This window comes from Lissotriton helveticus, chromosome 11 (assembly GCF_964261635.1).
Source record: "Lissotriton helveticus chromosome 11, aLisHel1.1, whole genome shotgun sequence".
NCBI lineage: Eukaryota > Metazoa > Chordata > Amphibia > Caudata > Salamandridae > Lissotriton > Lissotriton helveticus.
This window is the reverse complement of record NC_136072.1, coordinates 816,421,275-816,434,393: the sequence shown is the minus strand read 5'-3', so window position 1 is coordinate 816,434,393 and position 13,119 is coordinate 816,421,275. Positions and strand designations below refer to the sequence as shown.

The 13,119-nt window shown below is 46.3% G+C and overlaps 1 protein-coding gene across 13 annotated transcripts in view; it reads right to left on the bottom strand.

Moving 5' to 3' along the window:
- Positions 1-13,119, bottom strand: part of FAM178B (family with sequence similarity 178 member B) — a 2,777,737-nt gene that overhangs the window by 2,743,319 nt on the left and 21,299 nt on the right. For 6 of the 13 annotated variants that reach the window (XM_078666945.1, XM_078666952.1, XM_078666953.1 and 3 more), the window contains exons 1-2: positions 8,597-9,777; positions 7,901-7,959 (exon numbers count right to left, since the gene is read on the bottom strand). In XM_078666945.1, the coding sequence (XP_078523071.1) occupies positions 7,901-7,953 (53 nt within the window). In that variant the 5' untranslated portion in view covers positions 7,954-7,959; positions 8,597-9,777. The other 7 variants (XM_078666946.1, XM_078666949.1, XM_078666957.1 and 4 more) reach the window with 3 other exon arrangements.

Below are 13,119 nucleotides of genomic sequence, written 5' to 3'. Positions count from 1 at the left end.
TGCTCCTGCCAGCGCCTTAGTTTGGTCTTCTTTCTTGCGGTCGCTGGCCCTGGGTCTCCGGGTTAGTTTGTTTTAGCGTCTATCCCCGCTTGGTCTTTTTATCGTGGCTTCTTCCCTGTGCCCCTCTGTTTAACTTCCGCACTTCTCACCAAGGTCTCGCCAGAGAGCCTCCCTGCGTTGCGGCTGTGCTCTTTTTAGTGCTGTGATCCTGAGCTTGGCGTGAGGTTGTGGCTCCTCGACTCTTTATTTGTGCTCTTTTCACAGGTTTCTGGGCTGTGGCACTAGCTGTTATTGGTATATATGTTTTGTGATGTTTGCGCCGCTTTTATCTTTGTTGCTCTCTTCGTGGCTGTGCCTCGCAGGATGTCTGTGCGTGTTATCTGGCTTTTGCTTGTGGAGGGCTCGTGAGATACCACTACAGTTTTACTGTATTCCTGTGTGCGCTTGTGACGTTGTGAGCGTACCGTTACGCTATGCTGATGGTGGACTGGTGGGCTGCAGCGATTACGATGATCGTGCCAGTTCCTATGCCTATCCGCAAAATGGCCACCCTTAGCGTCGCTTGGTATTGCCTCCCCCTGTTATCTGTTGCAAGGTTCGTGTTGTCTGGCTATTACTTGCGGACGGGTTTGGGTAGGGTGACCAGGCGTCTCCGTTTTTGCCAGGACGGTCCCTGTTTTTACCCAGCTGTCCCAGCAAAATTTCAAGAAATTTAGCTCATGTCCCCCTTTTTGGGGAGAGTCGACTGAAAATGGTGGGAGGTGTTTTTTATGTTTTACAAAGCAGGGATACTGAGCAGTTGTTTCAAGAAAACAATTTAATTAACAGGCAAGCTACTTGGCTTAAAAAATTTATTTTATGAATGTTCTTACTGCCTGTTCTGTAGTTCTCTGCTGAGGAGCGCTGTCATAGCTTGAAGTAAACTGGTAGTCCTTCTTCTATTTTTGTGAAATGTCCCTTTGTTTGTCTGCAAAATGCAAATGGCCGCCCCCAGCGCTGCTTTGGTTTCCTACTTCCCGATCTATGGCTCGTGCCGGTTTAGCTGTACCTGCGGTGCGCTTTGCAGAGATCTTTGCTGCTCCTGTTCCTATTGCAGGTGCGTTTGTTATTGTTCCGTGTTACTTCCCCCTTCTGTGCGCCTTGTCTCGCCTGTGGCTAGGGGACGGGGGGGGGGAGCGGGTTCCGCTCAGCTGAAAATGGCGGCACCCTGCCTTTGCTTTCACTTTCGCCTTCCGCTCCGTTCGCACCTACCGACTTGGTGTTGCGGGCAGGTACCGGACTCTTCTTCTCCGTCCTCCGCTAGTGTTGGCGCTTGCTTTGCGGCTTTTCGCCAGGTCTAGTGTGGTCTCTCCTCCCTCTTGCGTTCTCCGCGCCCACTTCTTTTCTTTAGTGTCTGCGGTCTCCAAACATGGCCGATCTGCTTCTTCCCGCACCCTGCGAGGGGGAAAGCCTTCTGTTGCTTCGCCGTCGGGTGTGGTGCGGCTTCCTTCCGGCTCCTTTTGGTCACCGGGTGTTCCGACGGTCTTGGCTTCTCTTATATCTTGGGTCGGACTTGTGTGGCTGTGCTTAATTCACGGTTGTTTGCCCCGGGGCTATGGAGGCATCGGACCTAGGCACCCGTCCGCATTGCTGTCCAAGCCACGCCTACTTCCTTCCTATTCTTAAAACCACCATGCTACAAGTTTTGAGGAAGTCTTTCTTTCCCTTAACACTTCAAATAGTGCTCTGCCAGTCACTGAATGAGCGGTAATCCTGTATGATTACAACATAGTTTTAAGAGCATTCTTCCAGGGTAACCCAGACTTTAATGCCAATTGAATAGTCTCCTTAATGACTCTATTGAAGTGTCCAACCTGGACATTTCCTTCTGGATGGTACAAAGACACCCACACATGGGTAACGCCACACATTTTCAAAAAAGACTGTATCTTACTTGGCAGAAGTTGCACACCGTTATCTGAAACCAATGACTCCAGAACAACTTATCTAGAAAAGCATCTTCCAGGAAATCAATAACCACCTCTGTCGTAACATTACCTAACATATACGTATTTCTGGACATTCGGAATAGTAGTCAATGAGCACAACGGCATACACCTCCTTGGACAGTAATGCGGCAAAAGGCCCCATCGAATCTATAGCCAATTTCCACCACGGTCCATCTGCCAATTATACAGTTTGTAAAGGTAGAATTAGAGTTTCAACCACCTTATCACTTGACCTACAAGCTCTACACCCTCCCACCAATCGATCCACCATACCATTCAGACCTGGCCATCAACATTTTCTTCTCGTTCTAGACATCCGTCCACGGCATTCATGTCCCAATTTGACAATGCTCTCTCGTACCCCAATAGGAGATGTAATTGTATCTCCTCTCAAATTAACATATTTACAAACAGATAATTCCTCCTTCACTTTCCAGAAGGTATAATATTCAACTTGCAACTAACGCTCTGATAGCCATCCTTTTGAAATTTAGTTTTTGTATGGCCAACAATGGTGCATCTTTCATCTCCTGCACCCATTTCACTTCAGACAACTCTAGACATTTTCTATCTCCATGCCCTTTCCCCACATAAAATACTCATAAGTGAACGCTACATCACATTCACTCTCATCCATTTTACAACTATTGCATGACATTGGGGGGATTCTTTTGATTCTTGCATCGCTTTTGCCAAAAACGACGGGCGAAATAACCACCTAGTGATGATATCAGGATCACTAGACCGTGCGTCACCACCTCTAGGCCGCATTCGCTAATTCACCGCTGCAACGCTGATCACAGTGTGAAAAGCTACCTGTTGCCCAGGAACAACGATTACAACAATTGCTGGTATCCAGCTGTGGCTCCTCCCAAGTTGCTGCGCCACAAGCACAGCTACAAGTTTTCCCACACTACTGCGTCACACCACTAGGCCACGACTCCTTCCCGTCTGCCCGCCTCTGATCCTCTCAGCAAGGCTAAGCGCTGTACTGCGGGGAAACTACTCCGGCCATAACACCTCCTATGCCGCTGCTGGCTCCTGCACTTCTCCATCCCGGTCACAAAGCCTCAGACACCTTAAACAGCAATTTGTGCAGGTTCTTATATTCCTATGACAGGGCCACCACAGGACGCAGGGATCAACTGCTCTGTCAATATCACTGCCTCTGCCAACACCGCTCCCATCCTCTTTGCCATTGTTACGGCATGTGGACAGTACTTTATTTCCATAAGTTATGTTCAATTGGTAGAGAGCAGTGCCAGCTTGCTCCCTGTTCATCCACTGGAATTCCCCAGCATTCACATGCCATCCACACATTATTCCATACACTACCACTCCATTCCTAACATCCCACTCTTGTCCAACTCTTGTACAGGCTGGTACCACTTCCTGTAAACAGAAGCCACCACCCAAGAGTGGGGAAGGCAAAAATGGGCTACAGTTTAATTGTATTGTTTTATCACTGATCTCCCACATTGCTAAAAAACTGAAACAGAACTTTTGCTCTTGTTTCGCTACCACTCTTCCAAGAACTTGTTCAACCTATGAGGCTGATCCGACCTTGACTTGGGATCTAACTGAAGGAGATATCCCATGCCTCCTTTCCCATGTTATCATAAGACAAGGAATTGATGTTATTTTTGTCCTCGTTACCTTTCGTTTCATCATCTCCTATCCTGGGGCCTGCTTAATGCAGAACTGCAGCTTATTTGTGGGGCTAACCCCAAGAGCAGAGAATAACTTTAGGGAACAGAATATTTTCTGTGAATTGGTTATCAATGTCTTTTCCAATCTATTTTTATATGTGACGCTTCATTTTCCCACTACAGGCATGGACTTTGAGGTTAAATGTCAGGAGAAATGTTCAAATAAACTCTACAAACAATCAATTGTGGAGGGAGAAGGAAAGCGTTATCCATTCAGCTTCCTTGGTTATCAGGTTCACAAAATCAACAAGCATTTGCAATGCAATAGGTCTCGCATTAGGAAAGTTTGAGCTATTGGTATTGTAAATGACACATTTTTTATTTATGTTTTGTTTTTGAAAATAGCTAAATTAATAGCTTTGTCATTTACAATGCCAATAGTTATAACTTTTGCAAATGTGACACCTATAGCATTTGTAATGTAATATGTGTTGTATTTACGTAACTTACATGTATTGATATTACAAATAACAAAGGCTTTAAATTTTTTTCAATAATTAATACTTAAATAAAAGTTATTGTAATTTATAATGGCAATAGCATAAAGTTTTGTTAATAACTTTTGTGAAGATTATGTTCAGTGTATTCTATTGTGACGAAAATCCGAGAACAGAAGTGAAATATGAACATCTTTTTGTTACCTTTGTAATAAAGCTTGAAACCTTGAGAGAACATATTTGAACCAGGTGTTGTTGAATGGTTGCACAAATTGTATAAGCAGTGCAACTCAAAAACTATGTCACAACACAAAGGGGAAAATATTCGCTTTATTAATGACATAATATACAAAGTGCCAGAAGGAATGAGGGAAGGCCGTTTTTAGACTGCAGTGGACCGGGGGATTTCTTAGGAGGCTGGAGACTGATCAAAGTGTTTTCAGGGCTGGAGAGACTGCCTGCCTCACACCAGCCTTGTAGCAGTAGGTTTCTCTGACTATGAACCCCTGCCAGCAACCCTACCTCTCATCGAGATGCAGTTCTCCATCCCCAAAGAGGCATCCCCCATGGCTAAAGATGCAATGGTTTAAGAGGAACAGGTAAGAGGGACAGGAGCATAGGCAGATGGTGCGCGGCACAAGGCTGTAATAATCTCTTTCCTCCCGTTTCTATTGCAATTCTCTAACGAGTGCACCTTGGACAGAGCTCTGCACAAGCTCAATTATACCCACAAAACTCCGTCCCGTCTGCAGCCAAAAGACGCTCATTGGCCTGTTTATGCATGCAGAGAAAACTCACTTTTCTTCCCCCTAAAATCCGCCATTACAATTGATAAAACACAGAGCCCCGCTACCACATGTGGCGCCCTCGAACGCCTCATCAGGCCGCCCACACCCAATGCTTCTGAACTTCACGCCAGTTTTGTGTCCAGAACTCTCAAACGCGAACTTTGTCTCTACACTAAGAATGATCCGAAAGCGCCTAGTTTAATTAAAGTTCTTAAATTGCGCTATCCTCAAAAGCGCTCCATGCTTGTGGGGGAGGGAGGGGAGTTGGTCACCTGAGAGACGACCCAGAGAACATTCTGGTGCTGTCTGCACTTCTATCGGTGACTTTAGCATGAGATGGAGGAGGTAAACAAGGACTGCTGACTCACGATCTGAAAGCTCCTGGGACTGCGTGAGGCCAACTGAGGCTCACTGCTGGGACCTGCACAGCATCAAAAACCAGCAGCATTACATGAAAGCTGCTAAATGGTGTTTCCCCAAATTCAACACAAATTACGTACCAGGAGACTCCGTGAAACAACGGAAAAAAACATTAAACCCCACAAAACAACACCAGTGTCCTCTGCCCACATCAGTACAAACTACATGCATCTCTGTCAACTGCAACTGTGAAATAACAGAAAATAATAAAATAAAAACCAGTCCTGCGCTACCATCAGCTTTTCGCCGGCCTGTGAGGAGTGGGAGGGCGGGGGCTGCCTGCGCATGCGCGCCACTCTTCAATTTCGTTTTCAGGTCGGAGCGCGAGCCCGGAGAAGAGAAGTGCCGCATGAAGTCCCGGGTCCCAGGAGGGGGCCCGGGTGAAGACCAGCGGGGAGACTCCGGGGCCCCCATGCCTATGGGGAGAGCTCCGCTTCTTGGTAGAGTGGCAGAGGAGCTCGAGTGCTCTGCGGGGCTCCCTTGGCAGACGGTGCGAGCCCGAGTCTGACTCCGGTGAGGTAAAGGGAGGGGAGGGAGGGGGGGGCTGTGTGCCGTGTGCCTGTATGTGTGTGCCTGCGTGTGCATGCGCGCCTGTGTGTGTGTGCGTGCATGCAGAGGGGTGGGGGCTGCCTGTGTCTGTGTGTGAGCAAGGGCTGTGAGTTACTCTGCGCAAGCGCGGCTCAGACGCGCGCTCCCGCGGTGAAAACTGGAAAGGAAAAGCGCGTGGCACATTGCTGTCCACATTCCCAAATACGGGTAACATTAGTTGTCTTGCTGACAGCATTCAATGCTTTCGCATTGAATGCTAGGTCAGCTCGACCTAAAAATGGGGATGGATCACTTGTCCTGCATTAACCTGGGTATGCAGGTTGCGTACTGAAATGTCCCAATTAAAAAACCCTCATGCACGTGACTGAACTTGGATGGAAGCGGTATATCTTGATTCTCCGCTTTTTAGGCACGTGTGTGCATAATCATCGGGTTAGTAGTTATGCATCCTCCAACCGGAGGGTTACCCCTGGTTACCGCAGTAGTGATCAGTGATGGGTGGAGTATGTCAAAAATGTTTTTGATAAAACAGGCTTGTACAACCAGATATTCGTATTTTATTAAGTCTGGGTTCGAGTCACCTTTAAAACTAAAGGCGTGTGTTTTGAGATATATTAGGAATCTCACACACTAGTATTCTTTTGTATATAAAAAGGTCGACATGTTTCAGCCCTTGTTTGACTGATGGGGTCGGACGGGCTTTCTTCAGGACCAAGTGAAGTGGGTGTAGAGACCAAGGGCGTCTCTGTGAATCTGAACTCCTTTGAATAGGGTTGTATACAGTACGGTAACCAGGGGTAACCCTCCGGTTGGAGGATGCATAACTACTAACCCGATGATTATGCACACACGTGCCTAAAAAGCGGAGAATCAAGATATACCGCTTCCATCCAAGTTCAGTCACGTGCATGAGGGTTTTTTAATTGGGACATTTTAGTACGCAACCTGCATACCCAAGTTAATGCAGGACAAGTGATCCATCCCCATTTTTGATTTTATGAATCAAATATACTCTCTGTGAATGTGAACTCCCTATTCAAAGGAGTTCACATTCACAGAGACGCCCTTGGTCTCTACACCCACTTCACTTGGTCCTGAAGAAAGCCCATCCGGCCCCATCAGGCAAACAAGGGCTGAAACATGTTGACCTTTTTATATACAAAAGAATACTAGTGTGTGAGATTCCTAATTTATCTCAAAACACACGCCTTTAGTTTTGAAGGTGACTCGAACCCAGACTTAATAAAATACGAATATCTGGTTGTACTAGCCTGTTTTATCAACAACAAAAAAATTGACATACTCCACCCATCACTGATCACTACTGCGGTAACCAGGGGTAACCCTCCGGTTGGAGGATGCATAACTACTAACCCGATGATTATGCACACACGTGCCTAAAAAGCGGAGAATCAAGTTATACCGCTTCCATCCAAGTTCAGTCACGTGCATGAGGGTTTTTTAATTGGGACATTTCAGTACGCAACCTGCATACCCAGGTTAATGCAGGACAAGTGATCCATCCCCATTTTTGATTTTGTGAATCAAATAAAATCTACACCAAGAGATGTAACAGTTACTGGTAAGCATATCCGGAGAAAAGTTCAAATAAAATCTACACCGAGATGTAAAAGTTACTGGTAAGCATAGTGTATGTTAGTACTTGAAAGCCATATAGAATCGGAGGCACAGCACTACTTAGTCTACTGTCTGACTCTATTAGCCCCCCTGTAGGGAGCCACTGCCACCATATACTCTGCCTATTCTCGCCCTCCAGTTAGTGACTGCTGAAGACTCACAGTCAAAGGCTATTAATCTTGTAGAAGTACTAACCAGCACTCAGTCTGATACAGTCAGAAAGACCAGTGTTGGCCACCTTTGGGTCCTTCTTGCTTTCTCAGTGATTCCTGTGATTGGTTTGGAATTTTGTTCATTTGGCTCTGTATCATATTATGGGCATGCATTTGTCTCCATATTAATATAGAAAAAGAGGGTTCTGTAGATCTTACCTTTGAATGGATGTCCTGCCTTTGCCTACTGGATTGGGTTTCTTCTTCTTCATGTCAAGCTGAAAGATATCAAGAAAGATCAGTCAGGATAGCGTTGTCAAACTGTATGGTGCTCAGGCAAATTGAGTTAGCAGACCTCTTGTAGAGCCAGACTGTGGTACAGTCCACAATGAGTGAAGAGGGAAAATACTACATATCCTTCAAGAGAAAGTTCAAGAGGACACGAATCACCTTCCAGAAACCTATCTCAGAACCTATATTCATAGACCTTAGGCATAGATTTAGGATAAACAATTACAGTTACTTTGAGGGGTGCTCAAAATGCATACTTCGACATAATGCTGTTAACACCCTGAAGTTTGAGTTTTAATAGGCATATCCAACAGGTACCCTGGGGTGAAGGGTGCATACAGAGACTCTAATATAGTTGGTAAAAGTTATGTCATTACAGTGGGAAGAGGTGTAAAATGAGCCAAACATCAAAGTGTGTATGAACTGCCTGAAGGGTAAGGCGCTGTGCCAAGACTAAATTACCTGCCTGGAGTTGTGCTGTGGTTGCCTAACCTATCTAGAAGTTCCATGGCTATGCTAAAGGTCAGAGGGCAAGATTCTGATCCGAGGCACAGCTGGGTGTTAAAGATAAGCCATAATGACAACATTTATGAAATGCACTTTAGAAGTGTACTCTGCACCCACCTTTCAGTCAGTTAGCTATGGTGAGACCTCTCTTTTTTTTGGTGCTAGTTTCCCTTCTAACACTCCTGTCATAATCCAATTCTGTATTTATTCTGTCTCTCCTGTGGCCTTGCCCTCTATTTTCACTTTCCCAAATTCTGAGCTCTGTCCTCAGGCTCCTACCTTTTCTCTATTTCTTCAACTCGGTCTCCCTCTATCCTGCTCTTGTACTCCCCTGAGTCTCTCTGAGGGTTCTTTTCTCAGCCTTTACTTTCCTTTATTCAGTCTCACTTGCTTCTCTTGCTCATCAGTCTTTTGGTTCACCTATCTGTCTCCCCCTATATTTATGTACTGAAATCCTCCTCTCTCCTTTACAGCTGCCACCTCCACTCTACTCACCAAACTTCTGACTTCTCCTAATCCCACACAACCACTGAACTGTCACTATTTTAACTCAATCGCTAATTCCTCTACATATTCTTTGCTCTACGAAAAAGGTTACTCTATTCAGTCTCTTCTCTCCCCTGACGCCTCCTTCCTCATCAGCACTTCATCTCCCTCCTAGCAACCACTTTCTCTACTCTAGCCGCTTCTTTCTGCTCAGCTTCCCGCACTAAACAGATAAACTCACTTTTTCAAGCCTAGACAAGATTAACCCCTTTTCACTCCTCACCCGTGACTATTTCAATTGTCACCAATCTCTTTCCTTAGCCTTCCCTTTCTTCTCTCTCCCCCCTTTTTATTAGTCCTTTCATTCAGCCTCCCCTCTCCTGTTCCTCAACTTCTCCCTCCCAGACCCAGTTTCTCCCTTTTCTCCTTTGTCCCTACCCTTCTTCTTCAGCTTCGCCTCAAATACTCTCCTCTCTCACCAGGTTGCCATCTCTCTTGGGGCTCGGCCCGGTCCTCTCTAACTCTCAAACCTCCTGTTCCTTGCCCTCTCTTTCTATAACCTCCTTCACTGTTTTATCAAAGCCCACTCACTCCTTAGGTGCCCCTCGGTCTCATTTCTCTCCTCACCCTCTCGCTTTGTCAGCCCCTCTTCCTTCTTTCCACTGTCTCTTCTCAGCCTAAATTTTTTGTGAAGACTCCGCCCTTCCCTGGACACTCGTTACTTCATTCCCCCTCTTTGGTCTCCTTTTAATCCTTTCTTTAGTGCTATCGCTGTGGGTGTCCTCTTTCCACCTGTTTAGTTCTGTACCCCCTCTTACTAGCAAAGCAGTAGCACTTCACTTGTAGCACGCGCACCCACGTTGCGGGACATTCAAACGTTAACAAAACCGACCAATCACCAGCTGAGTTGCTCTGTCCTTGACCAACCAGACTAGCGTCTTCAGAGCGTGCGCGAGCTCTCAACTGGCGTTACCTTCTACCAATCAAACACCGGCATTGACCAATGACAAGTCTTACGCTCGGTGCTCTTGCTTCGGTCCAAACATTCAATGGATATCAGGAGACAGTGCATTGTTTTAGAACGGGGTGTACAGGGTAGCAGGCAGTGTCCTCTACGTGTCCCGAGTCTGTGGAGCCATACCTCCCCGTGGCTTTGGCACGTGAGCACCCGTGTAGAATTGTATTTTTTTTATTTTATTTATTTATGCGATTTTATATAGCGCGAACTTTACCCGAAGGTGCATAGCTGCCAAGGTTTCAGATTGCTACGTGTGACATTTTCATAAATACAGTGTAATTATGAGTGACATTTCAGCGACTATGAGTGACACTTGCTCACAACCAAATAAAGCAATGAAGAGGAGGGAAACATTTAAATATCCATTTGAGCAACGAGAAAGTCTAAGTTAACTGCTTCAAAGCATAAGAAATAGTTGTTAAACAACTCATTTATCAGACTGTAGCAAAAAATGTGGAAAATAGATCAAGCAGTCTGGAAGAAGTTCCTAATTTATTTAATCAGACGAGTGACTCACAGACTCACTCCATTGACGTTGATCACATGAGCTGTATGCAGGGCTGCATTAGAAAGCGGAGAGTGGGAGGCACTCATTTAGGCCACAGCTAGGCTGATAGCAAAGTCTCACTGACCTGACTTTTAGAACACTTTCTTTTGAGGAAGGCGACCAGCCAGCTCTGTGGTAAAGATGATGCTCAGTCCTGGTGGCACACACGCTGTGATGCATTTTTGGATTAGGATTTGCACATTAAGTTATTCCAAAAAAAAGGTACTGCCACAGGCCTTTACTTTCACCCACCTCTGCAGTTTAGACCACAGTTGGCAAGTTTTTTCCATGTCATGTTTTACTTTTTCAGCCAGAATACCGTTAAAACCTTTTACATTTTACATTGCACTTTACATTTTTGTGCTTTTAGTTTAGTTCACTTGTAACACTGTAACACAACGATTGGCTCAAATCTATGTCTGAACATAAACTGCTGTTTTTTATGGGTTACTAGATATACGTTTGAGAGTTGAAAATCACACTCACCACAATCTTAGCAGGATGCGATAAAAACCGTCCAAGAAATGAGCTACCTGTAATAGGAACACAGCGAGGGGCATACACCGGACCCAAGGTCCCATGACAAATGTACAGAACATTCTCGCAACCTTTCACGCGTCCCCGAAAGACACTGTAACATGCACATGCCCTGCCACGTTTTTAAAAAACACTTTTAAATAAAAAGGCAGACTCATGGCATTTCTTAATGTTTGCATCAATGTACTTGTCATTTTGTAAATCACCATTATCACTTATTTTTGCTTGTTTGCGGTTTAGTCAAATATTCAGAATGTATTTTCGCTGGGTCGCATAAGCACACACGCGCTCCCATGACTGGCACTTACTTTGATTCTTTGCAGGCAGCGACTGCGAGGCAAGCAGACTGCAGTCACCGTGGTTCAGGTTCCGTTTACCGCCCAGCTCCTTGGGGTTCTGCTGTCCTGAAAGCGTTTGTCCTCCAGTCAGTGTCGGACTGTCCTGGCAGCCGCTGCAGATGACGGCCACTACTGACTAAATTACGTGAGGCTGAGCTCCGGTGATGAATATTTTTTATTCACCGTGGGACAGCACACAATGGCGGCCGGGGCAGGTGCAAGCACCAGGCAGTGCTGCGAGTGGCAAGATTGCTGCGGCGCCCGCACAGCTGCCTCGGGCCTTGCCAGCGCAGATTTACAGTCAGACCTGTCCCGGTGCTCCGGCCTGCAAACGACAACGAACAACCGCGGCCGCCACAGTGTTCTGAGCAGGGCACCAGTCCTAAAAAAAGAAGTGGGGGGACGCTGATGTCACAACAGGAAGTGACGTCACAAAAGGTGGCTTGCACCATCAGACTCATTGCCTCTCCTCGCTCACCCCTTAGATGCGATTGCATCAGAGAAGCCAGCGCGTGAGCAGCGCTCTGAATGAGCTACGATCTCGCCCCAGAGAGGCCAAAGAGTGAATGTGTGGCTCCATTTGCTCAAGTTATTGAGCTCCCGGTAAAATAAGTGGGGGGACGCCGTCCACCCACGTGGTACCCCGACTCGAGCCCTGGTTCTGAGTGACTCCTCTGCCTCCAGTCCAGCCCCGCCCGGGCTGTGGTGGGTCCGGCTGGGTCCCTCACGTCACTGCAGACCGTAGGATGCATTACCGCGTTGGCAGTAGAGGTAATAAACAGCATGGGCCCATATCCGAATTCAGCTATTGCGCGCTCGCGCCTCAGAAGGCAGGCTGGTGAAAGTGAAAGTATGCCGCACAGCACTTCCAGCCGGGCAGTGATTAAAACAGTGGATACTTTGTTAGCGAGCAAGCAGCTCAGAGCCCAGCTCCCAAGAAGTCTGCTGAGCAGTACGGGTGCCTGCCTGTGCGGCTGACGCTAGTGCCAATTATCAATATAATAACTATATAGCCACCGCTCTGACCACAGCGCTTTAAAGGCACATCGCATATATGCGTGACTTCGCATTTCAGTGCGGTGATGCGGACCACCTCACTGAAATGCGTTAGTGTCACACGTAATGCGTGATGCTTGGCAGGACTGGTGATTAAAACAGTGAATACTTTGTTAGCGAGCAAGCAGCTCAGAGCCCAGCTCCCAAGAAGTCTGCTGAGCAGTACGGGTGCCTGCTTGTGCGGCTGACGCTAGTGCCAATTATCAATATAATAACTATATAGCCACCGCTCTGACCACAGCGCTTTAAAGGCACATCGCATATATGCGTGACTTCGCATTTCAGTGCGGTGATGCGGACAACCTCACTGAAATGCGTTAGTGTCACACGTAATGCGTGATGCTTGGCAGGACTGAAGGTGTCAGAGCGCTTTACATAAGAACCAGTTGAAAAACATAAGGATTTAGGATTTAGGATTACATGCGTTACATAAAGGATACAAACAGAAAAAAATTGCAAATGTACAAGATGTAAAGTCACACAAGGAGGAGATACAAATGGATATACTCGATAAGAGTCACATAGGAATGGTAGATAGTACAAAGGTCTACTGCATATACTAGTGATTAGAGTTATCTCTATATACATAGGGAAGGGATGCAAATGGATATGCTCTAAGAGTCACATAGGAATGGTAGAGAGTACAAAGGTATACTGC